Consider the following 23,373-nt stretch of genomic DNA (forward strand, 5'->3'; position numbering starts at 1 on the left):
TCTGTGACCCTGCTGAGTTGATGGTGTCCTGCCTGACCTCTGTGACCCTGACCTCTGTGACCCTGCTGAGTTGATGGTGTCCTGCCTGACCTCTGAAAGGCCTTTGGTTGGGGGCTCGCCTGTCAGCCCTGGGACTGGAGTAGTGCCTCCCTTCCTGGACCTCAGGGGATACAGAGGCTTTGGAGAGACCCTGCTGCCCTGGGGCAGGGCAGGGCCTTGGGCTCAAACACTTCCAATTTCAAGCTTTTCCTGGCTCCAGCTTTTTTGAGGCAGGGTCTCTATATAGACCAGGCTGACTTCAAACTCAGATCCGCCTGCCTCTGCCTCCTAAGTGCTGGGATTAAAGGTGTGGGTCACTAGCGCCATTCTTTGTCTTTCCTGTCTTGTAAAACAGGACCTCAGTGTGGAGGATGGAAGGAACAGCTCTCAGAGCATCTATGTGGAGGCATGGGCAGGTTTATCACCCACTGGCTAGTAGGATTGCAAAGACAGACAGACAGACGGACAGATCATCTCCTTCCTATCACAGCCATGGGAGGAGGGAAGACGTGGACTCTCAGATGCTACCAGGAAGCTGGATGTCAGGGCCGTCTCACCCAGAGCACTCCTTCCTCTTTCAGGTCACGAGACTTCTGCCAACCATCTGGCATTCACAGTGATGGAGTTGTCTCGCCAGCCAGAGATCGTGGCAAGGTATGAAGGCTACCCTTGGGACTGGCAAAGGGCTTTTCTGATGTCTTTCCAAGAGCTACCTGTCCCCACATGCCATGGCTGGAACTCTCCAATAGACCCTGCTTCCTTCCCCCCCAGGGCCTTTGTACTTGATTCCAAGTCTAGAGGCCCCACTCTCTGCTTTTCTCCTGGAGAACAAGTTCTTCTCCAGAAAAGGCCCCTGATCCCCCCACTCCCATCCCCAAACTGCCCTAGCCCTTCACTGTTTACCCAGGGGCACTGTTGGCCCTGAGTCTTTGTTTACTAAGGGAGACCAAGAATTTTGGGCCAGCACTGTGCTCTCACGCCCTGTGCCCAGAGGACCCCAACTGTGGCTGATTACCAGCTCTTAGGTGGGAGGACCTAGGAGGATACTGGGGTTGGGGAATGGGACACAGCACCTAAGCTGGTCAGGTCCTAGCTGGCTTCCTTTGCTGGGTACCCTCAGGAGTGTCAGAGAGCAGACGGAACCAAGCTCAGAGCCCATCCATGGCCATGCAGGGAGCTGAAGGAGCTCTTGGGACACAGGGAACAAGCCTGTCATAAGCATTGCTGGTCACCAGCAAGAAGGATGCAAGTGAGATGGCATGAGAGTATAAAATAGCTTGTTGAGGGCGGACAGATGGCCCAGTGGTTAGAGCACTGGCTGCTTTCCAGAGGACCCAGGTTTGATTTCCAGCACCCACATGGTGGCTTTCAACCATCTTTAACTCTAATTTCAGGGGTCCAGTGCCCTCTCCTGGCTTCCATAGGCATTACATGCATGTGGTACACAGATGTACACACAGGCAAAACACCAATACACTCACAATTTTTATAAATAGCTTATAGGATTTTAAGTAAATATACGTGTGTCAATACATGTGTGTGTGGATATGCTAGAAATATGTACTTTGTTGCAGACTGGAGGTGGTGCTCAGTGATAGAGCACCTGCCTAGCATAGACAGGCCCAGGTTGTATCCCAGACACTGGGAAAATATGTCACATTTGAAGTATTTTTAAATTCAAAGTCCAAAGACACCAAGCGCGTTGACACTCTGGGGCAAGCCTGGCTGTCACCACACCCCAGGGCCTTTTTTATCTCCCCAATTCAAAACACTGCCCTGTTAAAATAGCAGCCCTCTCTGGCCCCTCTGGCCCCTCAGGACCCTGGTCTATCGAGGTGCCTGGCGAGAACAGCATCAGTGTGTGTCTGTCTGTCTGGCCGGGTTACTTTAACTCAGCATTGGGTCCTCAAGGCTTGTGACTGCTGGAGCCCAGGTCAGAACTGCCCTCCTATTTGAAAATCTAGATCTGGCTCAGTCATGATGGTGGAAGGGCCTTGGCTTCTCAGGACAGGGTGACATTCAGGCAGCTTCTGTCCCTTGCCTCCTGCTTGCTACCTGCAGTGATTATGAATATGGGTATGCAGCCCCACCTTCAGAGATTGTGGCTTACACCCTGAGGTAGAATTACTAGACAATAATTCTGATTCTAATTTTGTGGGAGCTACCACCCCGCTTTCCACAGCAGCTGTGTGTCCTCCCCGTGGCACACCCGTGTCCCATCCCCTCCACGCCCCCACATTATGGGTGATTCCCTGGTCTTTCTATTTTCTTTTCCCCCAACTGCCCTGCTGATGGGTGTGAAGTGGGCCAGATCCACTCTGAGTCAGTGGCCTCCCTGGCCCGTTCTTGCTGGTATTTCTGCTGTCAATCTACCGTGCTGTGCATCTAAGGCCCAGCATCAAAGCATTAAAGGCTGTGCGGGACGTGTTCAAGCAACAAACACGGATGGATATTTTAAGGTTCCAGGAACACAGTTCCGATTTGCTGTTAGATGTGGCCTGGCTGGAATGCAGGCGCCTTTCCCAAAGGGGCAGGCGACGTGTGCTGGTGGGGGCCCCATTCCTTACTCTTCAGTCTCCCTAACCCTCCTTAAAGTGCCCGGGGAGGGTTCTCTCCAGGGTGAGCTTCTCCGTCTTACCTGGCAGGCTGCAGGCTGAGGTGGACGAGGTTGTCGGTTCCAAGAGGCACCTGGACTACGAGGATCTGGGGAAACTGCAGTATCTGTCGCAGGTGTGCAGTGTGGGCGAGGCACCTCTGGGCAGATGTGGGGAGTCGGGGCCCTCCTTGGAGCCCAGGCTCCCCTGGACTCAATCAGCAGGATGGAGGTACCCTCCCACCCCCAGGCGTGCAGCCAGGTTGGATGTGGGCTTCAGGCAAAGCCTGGCTGCAAAGCTTTTCCCCTAGCAGCTGGCTCAGCAGGCCCCTCCCAGTCAGCCGAGCACAAGGCTCCCCCAGCTGCCTTCTGGTCCCACTGTTGCCCCTGTGTCCTTTAGATCTCAGTTCTCCTTTGTTTACACGAGGGGTGTACTGATGTTCTGGGAATCTGGACCGTCCTGGGACAAGGTGTTCAGTGGGAATGGAATGGGGTCGACGCACATTGCTACTGATCTTGGGCTCTCCTGATTTTCCACACCATCTTCTTGAGTGTCTTCTGTAGGTCCTCAAAGAGTCTCTGAGGCTGTACCCGCCAGCGTGGGGCACCTTTCGCCTGCTGGAGGAGGAGACCTTGATTGATGGGGTCAGAGTCCCTGGCAACACTCCTCTCCTGGTGCGTGGGGCCCTCAGGTGGGCTGGCCTGTTTGTCCCCAAGGTGGTCAATCTGGGACTCAGGTCAGGGAAGCCATGTGCCTCTTACTATCACGACACTCAATCTCCTGGCTGCTTTGTGTTTGTTTGCCTTAGTCTCCCTGTGACCCCGTCAGGCCCTCTTCTCCCTTCACACGTCCAGCCAAGGTTCCAGCAGACAGGTCTAGAACATGTTCCCCACACAGGTCTAGAACATGTTCCCTACACAGCACATACTGAGGCTTAGTCCCTTCCTGGGGCTCCAAATGACAAGAGGGAGACATGGGGTATTCTTGGAGTTACCCTGGCCCCATTTTATTCCTCTGTGTGTGTGTGTGTGTGTGTGTGTGTGTGTGTGTGTGTGGTGTGCGAGTGTGTGTGGTGTGGGGGGAGCATGTATGTTGGTGCTCATACATGTAGTTTGTATGTGTGGTGTGGGCATGTGTGTGGGCATGTATGTGGGTGCTCATACATGTAGTATGTGTGTGTGTGTGTGGTATGCATGTGTGTGGGCATGTGTGTGGTTGCTCATACATGCAGGAGCCTGAGGTTGATGCTAAGACTCACCCTCCACCCGACCCATTGACTCCAATGAGTCAGTCTTCAAGCAAACCCGAAGCTTGCGGATCTGGCAGGTCTCCCTGACCACCTTGCTCTGGGGGTTTGTCTCTGCTTCCTGAGGCTGGAGTAGTAGCAGGGGAGCCATGCTCACCAGGCATTCTAAGTGGGCTGGAGGCTCTGAACTCTGGTCCTCATGCTTCTATAGCAGCGCTTTAACCATTGCCCCAGTCTTTGCCCCCTCCCAAGTTTTCTTAGCTCTCCTCCCTCCTTGCTGCCCTTCCTCCCTCTTGCATCCAACTGGACTGTGTGCGGTTCACTTACCCACTCACTGGGCTCATTGGCCTCTGAGACCCCTCACCCGTCTCTGCATGCCTGTCAACACGCCCCCACCCCCCACCCTGGTGTAATCAATGTCCTCAGTTTAGCACTGCCACTGCCTTGCCTCTGTATGTGGGTGGAGTCCAAGTGGACATGCCCACTTAATGGCATTCCTGCCAGCGCATAGCCATAGGCACAGCTCCCTGGTGACCCCTGCCCCAGCCTCAGGTTGCTATGTGCCTGCCTCACCCTTGCACAATAGTGGTTGATGGGAACCAAAGTCAGTCCATTCGTGTGCATGGGACACTGCTCAGCAAATACCCCAGTTCATGGTAGATCCCTGGCTCCTCACCCATGCCCAGCATCCCCACTTGCATTCACAGCTCAGCTCCTGGCTGCTGCTCTCACGGGGTTGTGAGGTGGGCAGGCCCAGCATGGCCAGTGCCCATAGCCCAGTTAGGGGCCACATTGCTTTCCCAGGGCTGGGGACATAGGTCTTGAAGACCCAGGGCATAAGAGGTGTAGCAGCTCCCTCAGGAGGCGCCTTGGGTTCAGTGAAGGGGGGGGCACAGCTTCCCCAGCTTCTGCCCTGAAGGCTGAAGTGAGCCTGAGGTGAAGGAGGGCCAGCCTCCAGCCACCAGGAGGAAGGTACCTCCCAGCACCGGCCTCAGCCTCAGTCTGTGGCCACTTAGTTGCCGGGTGACTTCAGGTAAGTTTCCGAGCCCTGTTGTCTCATCTGTAAAGCAGGGGTCACTGTGGCTGCTACAGGGCTGTGCAGGCAGAGGGTGGCGCGGCATGGCACACACTGATGGCAGTGGACACAGCACAGTGTCCCCTCTCTTCCTCTTTGAGGTTTTCCAGGGGGACTGTGGAATGCCACACCTATCTAATAGGTAGAAAGGTGCTGTGTTCCAGGTCACCCCTGGGGGGCTGCAGTAGGTTGGGAGGTGCAAGGGGAACAGCCTGGGAACCAGAAACAGCAGCTCCTTTGCCCGGCAGTTCAGCACCTACGTCATGGGAAGGATGGACACCTACTTTGAAGACCCATTGACTTTCAACCCTGACCGCTTCAGCCCTGGAGCGCCCAAGTAAGTCCCTCCTTGAGCTGCTGTGATGGGGCCTGTGGGTGAAGCAGCATATTGGAGGCCTCTGGACTGAGCTACCCGCACCCACAGACCCTCTAGAACCCCAGGAGGGGTTGTGGCCGCCATCACAGCTCAGAGCCAGCAGTGCACGTGCTCTCCTGAGTTTCTTTTCTGTTGCTGGGATAAAAACTCTGACAGTGTTGGCTTTGTCAGGGGAAAGGGCTTGGTTTAGCTCACAGTTTAAGGATGCAGTCTGTCCCTGGTGAAGTCACAGAAGTGGAGGCAGAGAGGACAGGGCATGGCTATGCCAGTCCTTACCTCACCTCTCCATCTTACCCAGGGCATCACCCAAGATGCCCCGCCCAAAGATCAGGCCACACGCAGTGGGCGGGGCTTCCCACTCAATACTGTGATGGAGATAATGGTCTCCAGGCACGCCTCCTCCCGGCTTCTAGATGCTGCCAAGTTGAGGATCCACACTAACCATCTTACCTGCCCAGGGCAGAGCTCAGCAGTTTTCTGAGGATGGCTTTGCCCCTGGGCCCAGGCTGGTCACAGTGCTGTGGACACCCCGCTCCTTGTACTGACCCTGACGGACCTCTCTCCTGCAGGCCACGGTTCACTTACTTCCCCTTTTCCCTGGGCCACCGGTCCTGCATCGGTCAACAGTTTGCTCAGGTAGGGGCCGTGTTGCTTGGGGCTTCCAAGAAATGGCTACAGGGTAGGGGCTAGGCTGGGGTGCCTGGGAGGGTGGGGGTGGGGGTGGGGACTGGGCATGCCTGACAGGAGAACAAGAATGAAGAATCTACATCTGTGCCTCTCCACCGTCTCTCTCTCCCTGTGCCCCCCTTCATGTCTTCATTGCCCCCTCCTCCCCTTCATTCCCCACCTTCCCTTCTCTCCCCTTCTCCCCCCTTCTCCCCCTCCTCCCACCCCTCCCCCACAGATGGAGGTGAAAGTTGTCATGGCCAAGCTGCTTCAGAGGATCGAGTTCCGGCTGGTGCCTGGGCAGCGCTTTGGGCTGCAAGAGCAGGCTACACTCAAGCCATTGGACCCCGTGCTGTGCACCCTGAGGCCCCGGGGCTGGCAGCCTGCACCCCCACCCCCACCCTGCTGAGCCCTGGGTAGGGTCAGACTCCTTGGACCAGGGCCTGATTGGCCCCCATTAATGCCCATGGCCACCCACCAGCACCCCTGACCCTTCTGCCACCTTCCACGATGGCTCCTGGCGAGCCCTGTCCCCTCGCCTGCTTCACACCCTCAGTGCTTCCTGTCATCGCTGGCTTTTCAGCTCTTTCTGGTGGGCCCTGCCTGACTCCCAGCTATTACCACCACCACCATCGTCTCTCCCAAACCTCTGAACTTCTGCACTGGCCACACCCTCAAAAGAGACACCCTAACTCTTGCTCACTCCCTAAACTCTTCAAGTGACACGTCCCCCAGGAAGCCCTCCTTGCTTCCCACAGCCAGGCCAGGGTCTCTCCTCTGTGCTCCTACCTCTAACACACTGACCACACTGTATTGTGAATGTTTGCTCATGTGACCAGCTGCCCTGCCAGGCTGTGAGGGCCACAGGGCAGGGTCTGTGTGCACTTTGCCTCTGAGGCCCCTGTTGCTAACTAGGGTCTGGAACAGAGTCGATGCCCAATAAATGTGTGTTGACTGCATGGACGTATGGCCGCCCAGGCCCCGACCCTTCCCTTTCTTCAGGGTGCAGGGTGGGATGATAAGGCTGGGGCAGCTCTAGACACTGCCTGCTTACAGATGGTCCTGGAGATGCCAGACGGTCTCTAGCAGAAATCGGTTTCCTATGCTTAGACTCTCGGCAGTGGGGTGTCATGTGGCTCTGGCATTACAGGAGGGGTCCTGGCATTGAGAGCTTGCTTTGAGGTGTGTGCGTGTGTGTGTGCGTGTGTTTGACCTGGGCACCCATAACTGCCTCATGCCTGCCCACACCTGTGGGCACTGTGTTGCACACAATGACCTAGTCAGAGGAGGCTCTTGGTGGCCCTGGGGTCAGGGGAATGTCAGACCTTAAGATAGAGTGTACTCTGGGGCCAATCCAGGGGTCATGGTCCCAGCTCCTCCTTCCCCTCTGGGACCCTGAGTCAGAAACAAACTTCTCTTCCTCAGCACACCAGGGAGGGGTAGAACTGAGACAACCTTCAGGGTACATTGTCTCCCTTGGTCTTGAGCAGTCTTGAATTTCCTAAGGAATGGATGACATCAAAACTTAGGGAAGGAGGTGATCTGCCCTGCACAGCTGGGGCCTGGGGTGCAGCTGGGGACAGGGGAGCTTGTGCCTGGGTTCCTGGCCTGTCTTGGTCACAGCTACTGGGCAGGGGCTTGGGGATGCCTCTGGAGCTGCAGACTGAGTCCCTGTTACGCTCCCTCCTGTCTCTCTCTGGTGCATTAGCCAGGCTTGGCCTGTGTTTTACAGGCAAAGCCACCCCTGGCTTGTCAGTGCCCCTAGCAGCCCTTTTCCATAGCAGGACACTGTCTCCTGTGTTGTCCTCAGCCCTGCCCTGCTTCTGCCCTGCTCTGACCCCACCTCCACCCTAGCCCAAGGCACCTCTGAAGCTCACTCTGCCACTGCTTGGCCTAACCTCACAGGAGAGTTCCCCCTCAGCACCCACCCAGAAGGGTCGAGGGTCATTGTGCCTCTGCGCTGTAAGGGTACAGCCTGGCCTAGGGCGGACTGGCTCCTTTCAGAAATGTCCAGTTGCCCATGTTAGCATTCCGTGGCTTGGACTGGTAATGGCTGAGCCTAGGTCTTCACCTCCTTCTGGCCTTAAATCCTCCCAGGGGACAGGACATGGAAAAGTCAAGGTGATGGAATTAGGACTCACTCATGGACCTTCATACCTGGTGGCCGGTCACTGCAGGCCTGAGTCAGAGCTCTGTGCTGGAACCTAAAGGACGGAGATGGAAAGAGGACAGGAGGGCCCTCGGCTGACTCCTGGAGGGTTGGGGCCCTGCCTCAACCTCATGAACCACTCCCTGGGAGGGGCAGGGCTCTCAGTCCAGCAGAGGTCAAATCCTGACCTTTGTCACTGGCTTTGCAGCTTGGATTTCAGTTTCCTCTTTCAAAAGGAAGGGCGGCTAACAGGGCTCCCTTCTCTGGGCTGGTGGAGCCGTTAGGTGTGGTCATGAATGGGGTGGAGCGTGGAGCAGAGTCTGGGAATCCCTTCCTACTGGCCATTGTTAACATCTTTATTGCTTGCTCCTTGTAGGGGAAGGCAGGCTTAGGAAAGACCTGCAGTCCTCAGAGGAACCACATGGGGCCGCTCTGGAGCAGCTCTGGCATGGCCTGCTCATCTACCGTGCCAGGGGACCCTGTGCCTTCCACACCCTGCAGGATGCCTGGGTTTGGGCATAGGCTCTTGCTAGCGGATAACCTGGCCCTCCGTTTTCAATGCCTCTCCTAGAGATGGGCCGGGACTGTCGGATGCTAGGCAGGGGAAAACTTATGTCCAGAGCCAGGTGGAACTCACAGCTCACAGATGGGAATCACTGATCAGAAATGCACAAAGGGGAGAAAGCTGGGTACAGGTGATCTCATGCTACCTGTGATAAGTCTCCCCGGGGACTCTGGAGGGGGGCCGTCTCTCTGGCTGCCTGCCTCTAGGCAATGGTGACCTTTTCTGAAAATGTCCTCCCTTGTAAACTTGGACACAGGAATGTGGGGAGTACATGGACTCTAAATCTGTACTCTCCCCTGGCAGGAAGCTTCCAGGATTCATGGTCTTGGGCAGGCAGTTTATATTCCTCCTTCCCCTATACTAGAGACCCTTTAAGAGCGCGTCTTTCCAGCTCTTTCCAGAGTGGTTACCTCTACAGGAGGCATGCTGGGAATTCTCACTGTGTATGTGTGTGTGTGTGTGTGGGGGGGGGCTGTAGGTTCGGATCCTCCAGAGGTGGAGTCCAAAAAGAGGTTGGGGATTCCACTGGATGCTGGCTCACTGGGAAGCGCCCGCATTGTGTTCAGTTCCTGACTGTTCCAAGGAAGCTGGGCACGGGTAAGAGGCGGGGAGAGCTGCAACAGGAGGATTACGTCCTTCCTGTTGGCCAGCCAGGTTCCAGGGTCTATCCTGGGTGGGATGGGGTAGGAGTCAGAGGTCCCACCTCTGCTTTCACTCCCTCCTCAGTCCATGCCTGGGGTTAGCCTGAGTACAGTCTGTGGCCAAGACCTTTGCTGGCCTTCATACCAGGGCAAGGGCCTGTCTCTGTGTGAGAGGCCCCAGGGAGGGGCATTAGTAGAGGCAGCCTTGGTGGATGGGAGCCCACACCTTATCCCCAACAGCAAGAATTCCTAGTGTGCTTCCTGAAGAGACAGCCCCTCCGCTTGGGACCTGGAGTGATCCACTCTTGAAGAGCCTCAAGAGGCAGCCACCAACATTGGTGTGTTTGCATGAGGTCCCAGTTCTATTTATTTGTTTGTTTGTTTGTTTGTTTTACATGAGTACCCTGTAGCTGTCAGACACACCAGCAGAGGACTTTGGATCCCATTACAGATGGTTGTGAGCCACCATGTGGTTGCTGGGAATTGAACTCAGGACCTCTGGAAGAGCAGTCAGTGGTCTTAACCTCTGAGCCATCTCTCCAGCCTGAGGTCATAGTTCTAAAGATACATCTTAAGGGGGCTTTCCCTGTCACAGGGCCCAAGGCAGGGTGGGGGCCTCAGCACCAGGGGCCTTGTCCAGGACAGGAAGCCTTCCCATGAGCCTCTTTCTGTTTTCACCACAAGATAGAGTTCCTAAGGCCCTAAAGCAGATGTGAGGGCTTTGACATGAGGAGCCACAGGTTGCCTCTCCTCCCACCAGGGACACTAGAGCAGCCGGCCTGGCCTGTTTGGCCTCTCTCCTGTCCTGGAGCCTGGAGCCTTCCCAGGGAGTGTTTTACTTGTACTTGGGGCTGGGCCAGGGAAGCTGGGAAGGGGGAGGGGTGTGGGGTGTGTGCAGAATTAATTTCCAGAACTGTGCTGGAGCACACAGGTGTGTGTGTGTGTGTGTGTGTGTGTGTGTGTGTTTGCATGTGCTTGTGTATTTCCCATGTGCACATGCTCTCTGTGATTTAGTACAAGTCATATATATATATATATATATATATATATATATATATATATATATGCCCCATGTATGTAAACCTTTGTGTGTGTACACATTTGTGTCTGCTCAGATCTCATAGTATCTCTATATGTTCCCATAGTCTCCTCTTTGCATGTGAGTCTCCCTGTATGTATGTCTGTGTGTGTGTGTGTGTGTATGTGTGTGTGTGTGTGTGTATGTGTGTATGTGTCTCAGGCTGTGTGCAACTGGGTGTGTCTGACCTTACCCTATCTGGAGGAGGTGTCTGTTTGAATCAGAGTTGGTGAAGCACGTGGTAATCACCGCCCAGGTTAGGTTTTAGGCAAGAAGCCTTCCTTCTGTGCTTGGCCCACATTCTGAGGCCAGGCCTCCTCTGCAAGGCCACCTGCTCAGGAAGTTCCGCTCCGTGCAGACACGGGCCGGTTTTTAGTTCCCACCCATTGGGTGCCAGGGGAAGCTGTGTACTCTCTCACCCCAAATCAAGGGAGCCGTGTCTCTAGAAAGGAGACCCTGGACTCCCAAGGCCTGGCCAGGCCAGATGACCCATGGGAAGGAGAGTGCCAGCAGAGGGAGAGAGGCTGGGAAGGAGGCATCCTCTCTGATCATGTCACCCAGACTCCAGGCCCAGGGCTGGACCCCACTGATGTCTGGTAAAGGTGTGACCCTTTATACCCTATTCTCTTGCAAAGGCCCCAACTCCACTGGCATCTCTCATCCCACCTGTAACTTTAACTTTTTCAAACCTTATTTTTAATGACGGTTCTTAAATGCTTTAACCTCCCTTGTAGCCCNCCACCCACCAGAGGTAGTGGGAAAGAAAGGATACAGGGGTGGGGGTGGGGGTGGGGGTGGGTGGGAAGTGGACCTGTTTACAAAGGCTCTTTGGAGCAACTCGCATCTGCATCGTCTGGAAATCGGCAGTTCGGTTCACAGGTCAGCAGCGGCAGCTTGATCCACTCACAACACTTCATGGAAACCCCAGTAGTCCAGTTCGGCAGAATCAGGATAGCAAACGTGAATCAGCAGCGGTGGCACTACCCAGCAGAGACAACCAGGCCTCAGCCTCGGCACAAGTCAGCAGGGGGGACCGGGAGGACACCAGGAGAAGTTCTCGGCTGTGCCTCTCAGGGAAGCAAAGATCAGTGAAGACTCGAGACCCACACGCGCTACACAGCTAGCTCTGTAAGCAAGCCAAGCTCTGTCTCCATCACTGTCTATTAAGTCCTTTTTATCTTCCCTCCAAACATCACGTGTCCTCCATGGGTCTTGCCTCAGCTGGCATCACTCTGCCAGTCAGCCAGAATCCAAGGAAACAGCAAAAAGGCAGAAAACTGGCACACCTCCAGAAGCTTTTTGGTGTGTTTTTCTCTATGGAGTCCTGACAAATGCAGTTCAACTACGCAAAGTAAGGCAGACCAATACATGCGTGTCGTTAGCAAAGACTCCTTCATCACGTGCCCTTCCACATGCTTGCTGGAGCAGAACATCCTCTCTCCTGTGTCTGCTTCAGCTAAACCTTCCTTCATGAGTCTGCCTTAGCCTTTCACCTGTGTCCGCTTCAGGAAAACACTCCTTCACGGGTTTGCCCCAGCAAAACACCATCCAACACAACTGACTTTCCAGAGAACCCTTACGTTTCCACTTTGACACCAGCCAATCAATCTCTTGCCATTCCTGAGGTTCCATGAGCTCTTTCTCATGCCAGGCCCTCCTCCTGTTCACCTCTATCCCTGATATTTCCTAGGTTTCTGTTGAACAGTCCCTCATAGAATACCCCTCTACCACCTGCCCCACCTGTCCTGCCATCCTGACCTCAGCCCTTCTATGTGCACCAGCGTGGGCCTCAGGAGACTGCACAGAGCCTTGTTAGAGCCCTGGGAGGGGCCACTATGCTATGACCCCCACCATGCTGTGGAAATTGGTGCCAAGTGCTTGTGAGTCCTGGGAGCTCGTGGGCCCAGACATGGTCAGCTTCAGCATTAACTGGTAGAGGTCCTACTGCACATGTGCAAGCGCTTACACTCCATACATGTAAGGCACATGTATGTACATGTATACGCGATCCCATGGGAGCACATATCCACATCATCACATACACACCCTACATGCCCACCACCAAGCACGCGTATACACACATGCACAGCCACCTGCTCACAGATTCTCATACATGCAGTGGGCTCGCATGTTGCTATTGACCTCAAAGGCAAGAGAATCAAGTTGTTGTTTTTTTCTCCTAACACATGTTCTCACAATAAAGAGAACAGGAAGGGGCTTGGAGCCAAGGACAGGAAGGGGAAGTGGCCTGCACACAGGAGCTGACACTGGGCTGTCTCTGGGTGAGAATGCAGAGCCAGACAGAGAGACGGCTCTGGGGAAGGACAGAAGTCTCCTTTGGCAGCTCCTGGCAGAGAGCATATCGAGGCTGGGCCCAGGCTTGTCCAGTGATTGGGAGGCCCTGGTAGAGCTGGCATCTGACCTGGTTCATGTGCCACCAGGCTCCCTCCAGCCCTGGTCCTGAGGTCTGCCCACCAGGGTTATAAGTGAGCGTCTGAGTGGAGCTACTCCCTAAGTCCCATCATTTGCCCACACTAGGATGTACCATGTGCCAAAAGCGTGACCATGGCCAAAGTACTCATAAAAATAGCCTTTAATTTGGGGTTCACGGTTGCATAGGGTTAGAACCCATGACCATCATGGCAGGGAGCATGGCAGAAGGCAGGCAGGCGTGGCACTAGAGCCGATGCTGGCAGCTCATGTCTTAATCCACAAGTAGGAGACAAGAGAGCAAACTGGGAATGGTGTGGGCTTAAGAAACCTCAGAGCCCACCCTCCTTGACACACCTCCTTTCAACAAGGTCAGTCTTCTAACCCTTTCCAAACAGTCCCACCACGTGGGGACTAAGTATTCAAATAGATAAGCCTACGTGGGGGCGGGGCTGTTCTTATTCAAACCACCACACCCCAAGGCACGGTCCCTCCCACTGTGAGGTAAGTGGCTGCCCTATAGCCCCAGCTCTGACTTCTCCACAGTACCTATTCTGCAAGCACTACATGCTCTGGTCTGAGCTGAGGAAGGAAAAGATGTGGGGCAGAGGAGATGGAGACCCCAGGGTTCTAGAGACATTCCCCCGGATTCTGCTTTGCCTCTTCTTTGATCACTTAGAATTAAAGCCTTAGTTGGGAGGGACACAGTAAGGTCATTTGTTGCTGGGACTGATGACATTCGCATTCAAGGGTAAAACTGGGTACATGCCAGGCAAACATGGTGGCTAGTTAGTCACTCTCAAGGGACTCCAGCAGCATTTACTCCAGCCCGACCTGACATTTGGACTTCCTTTATGTATCTAGCCAGGCTGTTCAGCTTTGCTTGCACACTTTCCATGGTGATGAACTTATTATCCATCCACACAACAGGGCTAAGCGCAGGAAGGACCAAACACTGACCACAACAAGGTCAGGGTTGGTAGAGTGCACGAGCGAGGGCAGTGGACCCCTGAGATGCCTCAAGACAGTAGGAGGAGGAAGGGGAGGAAGGAGAGGAGGAGTGGGGAGGAGTGAAAGGAGGAGTAAAAGGAGGAGGGGTGGAGGAAGAAGAGGAGGAGGAGAGGGGAGGAGGAGGAGGAGAGGGGAGGAGGAAGAGGAGGAGAGGGGAAGAGGAAGAGGAGGAGGATGGGGAGGAGGGAGAAGAGGAGGAAGAGGAGAACAAAGGGAAAGTACCTGGCATAGGACACGGCGCGGACCAGACCGAGAAGCCTTTACAGTTTTGAATTCCTTTGCTAGTCTTTGCTGGCCTGTGGGCCAGTGCTGGGTGAGGGGAGATGTGACTCTTGAGCCCTCCTTCCTCCCTTCTTCTGGAAAGGGCTTCCTTTTAAACCTTGTGATCACAGCCCTCTGTGGTCTCTGCAAGACTTTCCAGGAAGGCCCAGAACTTTTTTTTTTCCCTTTGAGGCTCAGTGGCCTCAGTGTCAGCATCTGACTCCTCCTCTGGGAAGCCTGTCTGGCTTCTCCTGCCTTGACTGTTTTCCTCTGCAGGAAAATACACTTCCTGCCTGGACAGTGCGGTCACCTTCAGCCTATACTGGGGACCCCTGCCATCCCCTGCTGGGAATGCCACTTTTTCCTTTGCACCTCCTGGCTCACATTCCTGGAATGGATGCCAGAGCCAGACGACTCTATGCTTTCATGGGAAAGCATGAAAACTTTCTCCAGGGGCTGGCGAGATGGCTCAGCGGGTAAGAGCACCGACTGCTCTTCCGAAGGTCCTGAGTTCAATTCCCAGCAACCACATGGTGGCTCACAACCACCCATAATGATCTGACGCCCTCTTCTGGTGCGTCTGAAGACAGCTACAGTGTACTTATGTATAATATAATAAATAAATCTTTGGGCTGGAGCAAGCAGGGACTGAGCGAGCTGGGTTGACCAGAGAGAGGGTTGCCAACCGGAGCGAGCAGCCTTGACAGAAGCGAGCAGAGGTCCTTAATTCAATTCCCAACAACCACATGAAGGCTCACAACCATCTGTACAGCTATAGTGTGCTCATATACATAAAATGAGTAAATAAATCTTTAAAAACAAGAAAGAAAGAAAGCATTCTCCACCTCTCTGATTGAGACCCCTTTCTTCTTTAAGCTGCTTCACTTCATATGTCTCACAACTGGAATGACCCCTGGTCCCAGGGGTTGGAGGATAGGACAGGGAGTCCAACACTGGGGTGATACCTCTGGGAGCCGTGGCCCTACACCAGAACTGGCCCCTAACTATTGGAAACCAGGAGGGGACTCAGTTGACTCTTAGTCAAGCATACAGCAAGCACATACTAAATGCTTGTAACGGTGTGTTCTCTCAAGCTCACATTTCCTGTGTGAGCACAGATGTTACCTCACTTCCTGCCAGGAACTCCTTCCTCTCCTCACACAGCTCCCCAACATGTGTGGAGCAGAAAGTACCCTGCATGTGTCCAGAAATGTGGGTGCTCTTGGCTAAACAAAGGCAAGGCTTCCTATGCCTTGGAGACAGACAGCCTGGCTCCAGATCCCGGTTACACCCCTAGAGGGCTGATTTCCCTTCAGGGTCACTTAACCCTGTCTGTGACATGGACCTGATGTGACTGTCTGGAAAGCTGAATGAATTGAAGTATGGGTGGCTGTGCTCGGTGTGCCTCTTGGAACCAGCACACACTCACTGGCAGCGTCCCTTGGTATCCTCCTTCACTAAATGACCATAAATGGTCCTGATTCAGTAGGTGGGACTAGCCACCAGGAGAGAAGGAAAAGGCATTCCATAGTCTCCAGAGCTGGGTTTCCGGGGAATGGTCCAGCACCCAGGGGTGCAGTAGCTTCTCGGGCAACATTCTGGGGCTGCTGAGGAGAGGCCCCAGGCAGAGGACGGCAGTGCCTAGATTTATCCACCAATCGCACAGGTTCCTGGCACCGGGAGCACGCTCTTATCTGCCCAGCCCAACATGGGGGGGTGGCCAGGCTGGCGAGGCAGGACACTGCCTAGGGGCTGGACACGGAGCAGTCCCAAGCCAGGCTGGGTGGGTGACGGCTGTTGAGGGTTCTGAGTGTCTCCGCAGGCTGGTGGCCAGCTGGCTGCCCATCTCCCCCACCATGTCGGACGGCGAGGGCCCCTCAGCTGGTGAGTGGCAGTGCTATATTTACCGGCCATGGCTCCGGTTGCAAAGGCAAGGCCTCCGGTCACCAAGGGCACCCGGCCCCCCACGGGCTGCAGGCAGCAGTGAAGTGGGGACCCCTTCCTCTTAGCTTGGCTCCTGGGAGCTGCAGCCTAGTGGAGGCAGTTTGAGTTTCAAAGCTCAGCCCTGGCCGCACCCCCTGATTTCCTAGTAGGCTTTAGCAGGAAGCCATACCTCTAACAAATTCTTGGGCTGTCAGCCTGGAGAAGGGGCAGGACTGACCACAGGATTCAGGGATCAAGCTGTGGGCTGGGCTTTAGAGTGGGTGCAGGGTTCATGGCCTTTGACACCATATGCAACGGAAGGGGTGTAAGCATGAAACTGGGACGGTCTCGTAGGTCCTGGGAGGTTTCCCGAGATCCTGAGCCCACTGGGATGTTCTGATCACTCCAGCAGTGTGAGATCAGCCCCTGAGGAGTCCTCCTGGGCTGCATGGAGGTGGCTGGGGATACAGGTGAGAGGAGATGCAGTCAGAATCCTGGTCCTGCCCATATGCCCTGACGTGTAGTGGGGATTGGTTACCTCAAATAGTGGAAGCTGAGAACTACATACTGTGTTTACCGTGGGGCTCTGGAGGAAGCGGTCCAGGTTATGGTCTCGAGCAACTGGTTTAATGTCTCTGAGCTTCAGTGTCTGTGGGTGATAACGAGAACAGAGGTTGTGGTTACGCACCTACTGTGCAGTTTTCGAAAATTACGATAATGTGCAGAAGCGTCTGCTGGTGTCAGTGTATCATGAGTGCAGTGGTTCCTCTGAGACAGGATGAGTAGGTACTGCGGGCAGATAGATGCTCAGTAGTACACAAGGCCTGGGCACCTTCCCTTGGTGTCCTTGGTTAAGACATGGCTCAGCTCTGGCCTATAGAGTCTTTATCCTAAAACCTCACCATGGTGATTCTTAGGCATTCACAGGCACGCCAGGCTGTCCCGGGAGGCCCTGTGGTATCTGATGGACAATCTGGGCCTGGCTCTGTATGTGCCTATGTGTCAGGAGGGAGACATGGACAAAAGCAGGCTACCCTTGCCTGCTTCCACCGGGCGCCAGCAGAGCTGGCCGCCAAGCTTTACTCCTATGGTTGTGGAGGCCACCAGTGCCTGGGGAGCTGCCAGCGGCCGTCTCTGGCTGGCCTGGCCCCACACCTGACACAAACCCGGAATAGCTCTCTCCCTGCACCAGGGACAGAGCCCTAGTTTTAGCAGTCTGTAAAGCCACCCGTAGGTAGAGTATTTCAGGAAGGCTAAGGCAATATTTAGGCTGCCAGGACCGTGGTACATGGTATGCGAAAGCCTGGGGCCAGGAGGGAACTTACCCTCTCTTTCTCTTCCTTGTCTGGGGGTGGGGTCAGCACTGGTTTGCTTTGTCCTGGCTCAGCTCTGACAAGGAACCCTGCACAAGCTCTTGGCATCATTGTTATGGCTGTAAAATGCAGTGCCGTGGTCTTGATCGTCCTTATATGGGTCTGACACAGAGCCTCATCTGAGAATGTAAGCAGGTCCTGCTGAGGAGGCTGAGACAGGAGGATTTCAAGTTTTAGGCCAGCCTTAGCTACACAGAGAGATCGTGTCTCAAAAACCTGAAACAACAGAAAGCAAAATGGGAGAGAGAGAGAGAGAGAGAGAGAGAGAGAGAGAGAGAGAGAGAGAGAGAGAGAGAGAGAGAGAGAGAGAGAGAGAGAGAGAGAGAGAGAGCTTTTTCCAAACAACAACAACAAAAATAACCTGGACTAAGGCTGCAGCCTGCAGCGGAGAATCTCTCTGTTCAGACGTCTCCTGGAATTCATCTCCAAACATTCAGGCTTCTCTGGGACTCCAGCTTCCAGCAACAGACCCAGGAAGCTCAGTGGAATCTCCCTGTTGTCCCCATCTGGTCTCAGGGCCTGTAAAAACAGTCTCAACATTCTTGAGGCTTGTGAGCCCTTGGGCATTGCTTATCCATTCAAAGGGACCAGCGAAGGGACTCTGTTCTTCCTAAGGCAGTAAAAGAACCCAAAACTTGTAGCACCATTAAGATGCCAGTCTTTGTTAGCAGGGTGAGGGGGTTTATAGTTCAGGCAATAAATAAGCTACAGGGCAGAAAATGGAATGAAGATCCTCAGACACCTTCCTAGGCCTGGGCGTTTGCCATTTACTGCCTAGAGGCAAGTGACATGACTCCACTGTCCAGGCAAGGGAGATGAAGTCCAGCGGGCAGATCAAATGCCCAAGGTCATCGACTGCCGTAGGGTCTAGCAGAGGCTGGACCCAGCACCCCTGTTCTCTGTGCTGGGTCTGTCTCTGTACCCAGGTTAGGTCCTTCATTCCAGGAGTGTCATCTTGCCTTCAGCCACACTCCTTTTCAGAGATTGCTAGGTAGCTCAACACTGCCTCCAATCATCTGGAGCCTGTAAAAAAAAATGTGGTACCTTGTTAGGGCATGGGAGAAAATTCCATCAAGAGGGGAGCACAGCGGGGCAGCGCAGGCTCTGGGATTTATGGCCTCAGGCCTGGGCGGGCAAGCCTACAGGAGGCTTAAGGTTACCCAGGAGTCAGCATTGTATTTATAGCAGGAACTGCAGACCCACTGAAGGCACAGCTTTTTCAAAGCCTAGGAGTAGGCTCTACTTCTTGGGTGCAAGGGATGCTTGGATGGATCATTTCACCAAACAAAGCATTAGTTTCATCAGTGGTAAAATAGAGATGTGCCCCATTTCTCATTGGGTCTGCACTTAGCACCCTCTGGACATACTGGCCCCAAAGTGACTTATTCCATACAGCCCAACATTCTTTACAACATTCGGTGCCTTTGCGAAGGAGGAGCATACAGGCCCCTGGGCTGTCAGTTTCTCTGTGCTGCTTAGGAGGGGAAACAAAGTAACCAGTCAAGTCTGAGCCTAAGAACAGGGTGCTACAGTATCAGAGAGCAGTGAAGGTAGTCCACCCAGCTCAGGGTTCGAATCCCTGCTACCACTCACTGGCTCTGTGGCCTCCGGCAAGACACTTACCTGATGGGTGAACGTTTGTCCTGTTAGAGAGCACGGCTGGGGTGTGGGGGACTCTGTTTGTGGTGGTGGACAGTAGCTGAGTGTGTGTGGGGACAGTAACTAAGTGTGGGGGGGACAGTAGCTGAGTGTGTGTGTGTGGGCCAGTAACTGAGTGTGTGTGTGGGGACAGTAGCTGAGTGTGGGGGGGACAGTAGCTGAGAGTGTGGGGGGGGACAGTAGCTGAGTGTGTGTGGGGGGACAGTAGATGAGTGTGTGTGTGGGGACAGTAGCTGAGTGTGGGGGGGACAGTAGCTGAGAGTGTGGGGGGGGACAGTAGCTGAGTGTGCACCTGGTTGTTGTGTGACTCTCTGTTTCCTGCCGTGTAGTGTCTGCCAATTCCAGTGAAGCTATGCCACTTGTCCCTGGAGAGATGGCTGCTCTTGATATTGTCGTTGGGGAGGGTTGTTCTGTCAAGGTCAGCTCCCTTCACACTACACTGCCGAGAGATTTCTCTAAGAAGTCCCTGACACCCTCGCAGGGCCTCCCGATGGTCATCTCTTGAAGCGCTCGGCTCTCTGCCTCAATTCAGGGGCTTTTGCCCCAAGACAGGGCCCGAAGACACTGAGGAGCCATCCAGAGCTCACCTGCTTCCTCCAGGTCCACGAGAGACCCGACTGCTTTCTCCCAAGTTGGGTCCCTAAGCAGGCACTGAGACAGCCTCCACCTCCTACCTTCTTCCCCCCCCCCCCCCCCGCTTGACTTGAGCTTCTCCTGGGAGACTCCTCACATCCACGCTGCCCAAGACTCCAGTGCAGCTGTGCAGACCTCGGAGGACAGGCCTGACAGCTGTTTCTATCCTGGATTCTGGGTAGGCAGACACTGTGAAAGGGGCGAAGAGGACCCACGAGTGACCCTGGGACATAGAGGAGGCCTTCAAGATAACTTCAGGGCACGGGCTCTAGAAAAGTTTGGCTGGGCTAGCCTGGGTTACTCTGAGGATCTGAGCCAAGCTCCCTGCCTTGTGCTTCTCAAGACACATGGGCTGGGCCCACAAGAGCAAGAGGAGGTGTTATGCCCAAGTTGCAGGGACCCCAAAGACAACCGAGGAGCCATTTGCGATGTAAACACACAAGAGTCTTCATGAGTTCTCAAGCAAGGACTCTTGTGAACCCCATCACAGCAAGTCAGAGAGAGCCCCGAGTCTAGGGGTGCAGGGTATTTATTGTAGCTACATCAAGCTTGGGAAATTTCTATCCGGGTCAGCAAGTTAATATTTTAAAAACTGCATTTCTGGGGTAATCTTCAGGAACCGAACATGGGGCAAAGCCACCTGACACAGGACGGCTAGGCTATCTGTTCTCTGCAGGATGTCTCGAGTTATCTCTATGTACTCTGACCCTGCCGTTGGGATGTTTGCTCAAGTGGACTTTGTGGTTTTCCTTCTGGAATTGGAGTTTAGCCCCTGGTCTCCCACAAAATGGGGTTTCTTCAAAAGCGGAGTTGGTTGGGCTTTACAGAGGGATGTGATAAAGCAGCCTAGTTTCCCTCCTCTGTGGCTGCTGACTGGATGATTGAGACTCTGCTTCAGAGCCCGGTAAGCATCTCTGGAGGAGATGCCCAAGCACTCTGCTATTCTGCTTCCTGCGACAATAACAAAGTCCCAAGACTGCCACATCACAAAGAGGAGAGGGCCATTTTGGCTTCACCGTAGGGCCTCAGCACATGGTCACTTGGAATTGTGGCTCTGAGCCTGTGGCAGGCAGGACACTACGGTGTGAACGCAGGAAGCAGAGGGGGGTGGGGGAGGGGATAGGGTCCTAATATTTCTAGACCACGCCCCTCTAAGGGACACTCAAGATGCAAACCACAAAGCTGGCTAGGACACTGCTCTTGGAGGGCGGTCTCTGGGCCCTGAGACTCTAATTCAGGTTGCTTGCCTTCTGGGTTTGATGGCTTCCTGATGTCTCCCTGCCTAGTCAGGTAACTGCAATCCGGCTTTTTTCTGGAGGTAGAAGGGAACCAGGGAGGACGCTGGAACCAGGAGGGGCCTGAATGTTGGAAGTGCTGTGGACAGAGGCACTGGAAAAAGATCGGAAGTCAAGGGGTGGGGGAGGAGCCAGCGGAACTTCAACAGCTTTCTCCTCCTCCTCATCCTCTTCTTCCTTCCTCTCCTCTTCCTTCTTCTCCTTTTCCCCCTCCTCTTCTTCCTCCTCTTCTTCCTCTTCTTCCTCTTTTTCCTCCTCCTTCCCTGCCTTCTCTTCTTCCTCCTTCTCCTCCCCTCCCCTTTCTCTTCCTTTTCCTCTTCCTCTTTTTCCTTCTTATCCTCCTCTTCTTCCTCCTTTTCCTCCTCTTCCTCTTTCTCCCATACTCCTCATCACCCTTCTCTTCCCCTTCTTTATTCTCTCATTCATCACGTCCCGATGTCAGTTTCCCTTCCCTCTGCTCTCCCCTGTATACCTCCCTTCCCTCCAGCAGAACTTCTTAGTCTCAGCTGTGAGGTGGAGGTGACACTGTGACATTGGGACGTTGTAGGGATCCCATGTCTGTCACTTCCCTATACATGAGGAGTCTGAGAGAGGCAGGAGGGAGGAGGTGGCTCTCTGTAAACTATCACTGCAGTTGTGGTAAACACTCAAGATACAGCCGACACAAAGGAATTGACCTGAACATCACCGCACTGCCTCCTGGGAGAGGGACAGAGCAGTTACAGGTAGAAGTCCTGGATGAGTTCTCTCATTACTGTCCTTTATCATGATTTATATCACACTTTTGGCTTATAGTCTCCAGTATGCAGGGGGAAACTGAGCCCAAGAGAGAAAGAAAGACTGGCAATGGCCCTGTGAACTGTCCTCAGGGTGCTTGCTCTAACAGGTCCCACCACACCCCAACACTGTGCTAAGGGATCTATCTCACTCTGTCCCTCCTGTTCAAAGCCAGGTCATTGGCAGACACGGGAGGAGGGTCTGCCTTCTTCAGGGACCCTGCCCTGAGATTTGCAGCTCTAGGGGCACTGCGTGTTGGAGCACCCCTCTACCTCCTGCTAGCTCATTGGGCAGCATTCCTGGGAGTGCTGAGGTATTGGTGTTTGGATACAACTGGAGCTCTCGTTATCGTGTGTTCTGGAGTAGGCCTCTTTCTCTTTCTGGATTCAGGGAAGTTATGTGTTGTATTTGACACTCACTGGCCCCAATCCCTCAGGATAGCCACACATGACTGTGTGCAAGCGTGTGCCCCCCCCACGTGTGTAGGGCTCATACAGGCTCAGTGTGGGCCTCACACATGATCTTAACTCTTAGCGACATATGAATGATTTCTCATTGCTTGAACCCTGCTTCAGTGTCTCCAGAACCCATGAGGACTTCCTGTTTACAGGAAGAAACACAGGGCAAGCATTCGGGAAGCTGTTAGACATTCAGTATGGGAATCTTGGGTCAAGTGGAATTGAGCATGGTTGAGAGAGCAAGATGTTTTATTTGTTTGAATTTATTATATCTTGTTTATTCATTTCGCATGTATACATGTGTGCACAGTTTGGGTGTGTGCCATATGTACGTGTGGTGATCAGGAGACAGCTTGTCGTCTGAGTGGGTTCTCTCCTTCCACCACGTGGGTCCCAGGAATTACACTCGGTTCATCAGGCTTGGAGGAAGCGCCTTTACCTGCTGAGACACCTTGCTAGTACCTGTATTCCCCCCACACACTGGTGTGTGTGTGTGTGTGTGTGTGTGTGTGTGTGTGTGTGTACACACGCACACACGTGCACACACATACCTGTGGTCAGGGGGACAATGAGCCAGTTCCCTTCTTCGACCTTGTGGCCCCTCAGCTTGACAGCAAGTGCCTTTATCTCTTGTGCCATCTCACCAGGTTCATTTATTGTTTTTGTTTTGGTTTGGTTTGGTTTTGGCTTTTCGAGACAGGGTTTCTTTGTGTAGCCCTGGCTGTCCTGGAACTCACTCTGTAGACCAGGCTGGCCTCGAACTCAGAAATCCGCCTGCCTCTGTCTCCCAAGTGCTGGGATTAAAGGCGTGTGCCACCACCACCAGGCTATATTTTTTAAAAGAAATAAAGTTATTAGCATTTTGAGCCCCAGACTATTTTATTCTTGATATTATACAGTCTAAATAAGCACCGGAAGTCGCTGAGGCGGGTTTAACCTCTCAGTGGCTACCCAGGCAGTGCCTCACACCTTTGTTCTTTCCATCTTGCTTTCAAGGTTGACACTCATGAGAATGTCCTCTTGGGTGTCACTGACGGCACCGGAAGTCCAGACACGCTCTGTTTGCTGTGGAAAACACAAATGGCAGCGGTTCGTAGTGGTACAGGGTTCTCATTCATGCCAAG

The 23,373-nt window shown here is 53.9% G+C and overlaps 2 protein-coding genes across 3 annotated transcripts in view; both read left to right on the forward strand.

Moving 5' to 3' along the window:
* The window catches only part of LOC110324576 (cholesterol 24-hydroxylase), a 26,036-nt gene extending 19,081 nt beyond the window's left edge, over positions 1 to 6,955 (forward strand). Inside the window, exons 10-15 of the mRNA XM_021202247.2 lie at positions 621 to 693; positions 2,685 to 2,769; positions 3,197 to 3,307; positions 5,203 to 5,291; positions 5,900 to 5,966; positions 6,235 to 6,955. Of these exons, the coding sequence (XP_021057906.1) occupies positions 621 to 693; positions 2,685 to 2,769; positions 3,197 to 3,307; positions 5,203 to 5,291; positions 5,900 to 5,966; positions 6,235 to 6,405 (596 nt within the window). The 3' untranslated portion in view covers positions 6,406 to 6,955. The remainder of the gene's footprint in view (positions 1 to 620; positions 694 to 2,684; positions 2,770 to 3,196; positions 3,308 to 5,202; positions 5,292 to 5,899; positions 5,967 to 6,234) is intronic.
* Positions 6,956 to 15,695: 8,740 nt separating this feature from the next.
* Positions 15,696 to 23,373, forward strand: part of Eml1 (EMAP like 1) — a 162,427-nt gene continuing 154,749 nt past the window's right edge. The window contains exon 1 of one of the 2 annotated variants that reach the window (XM_029541178.1): positions 15,696 to 16,015. In XM_029541178.1, coding sequence (XP_029397038.1) covers positions 15,988 to 16,015 — 28 coding nt within the window. In that variant the 5' untranslated portion in view covers positions 15,696 to 15,987. The remainder of the gene's footprint in view (positions 16,016 to 23,373) is intronic. The other variant, XM_021201528.2, reaches the window with a different exon arrangement.

This window comes from Mus pahari, chromosome 7 (assembly GCF_900095145.1).
Source record: "Mus pahari chromosome 7, PAHARI_EIJ_v1.1, whole genome shotgun sequence".
NCBI classification, from domain to species: Eukaryota; Metazoa; Chordata; class Mammalia; order Rodentia; family Muridae; genus Mus; species Mus pahari.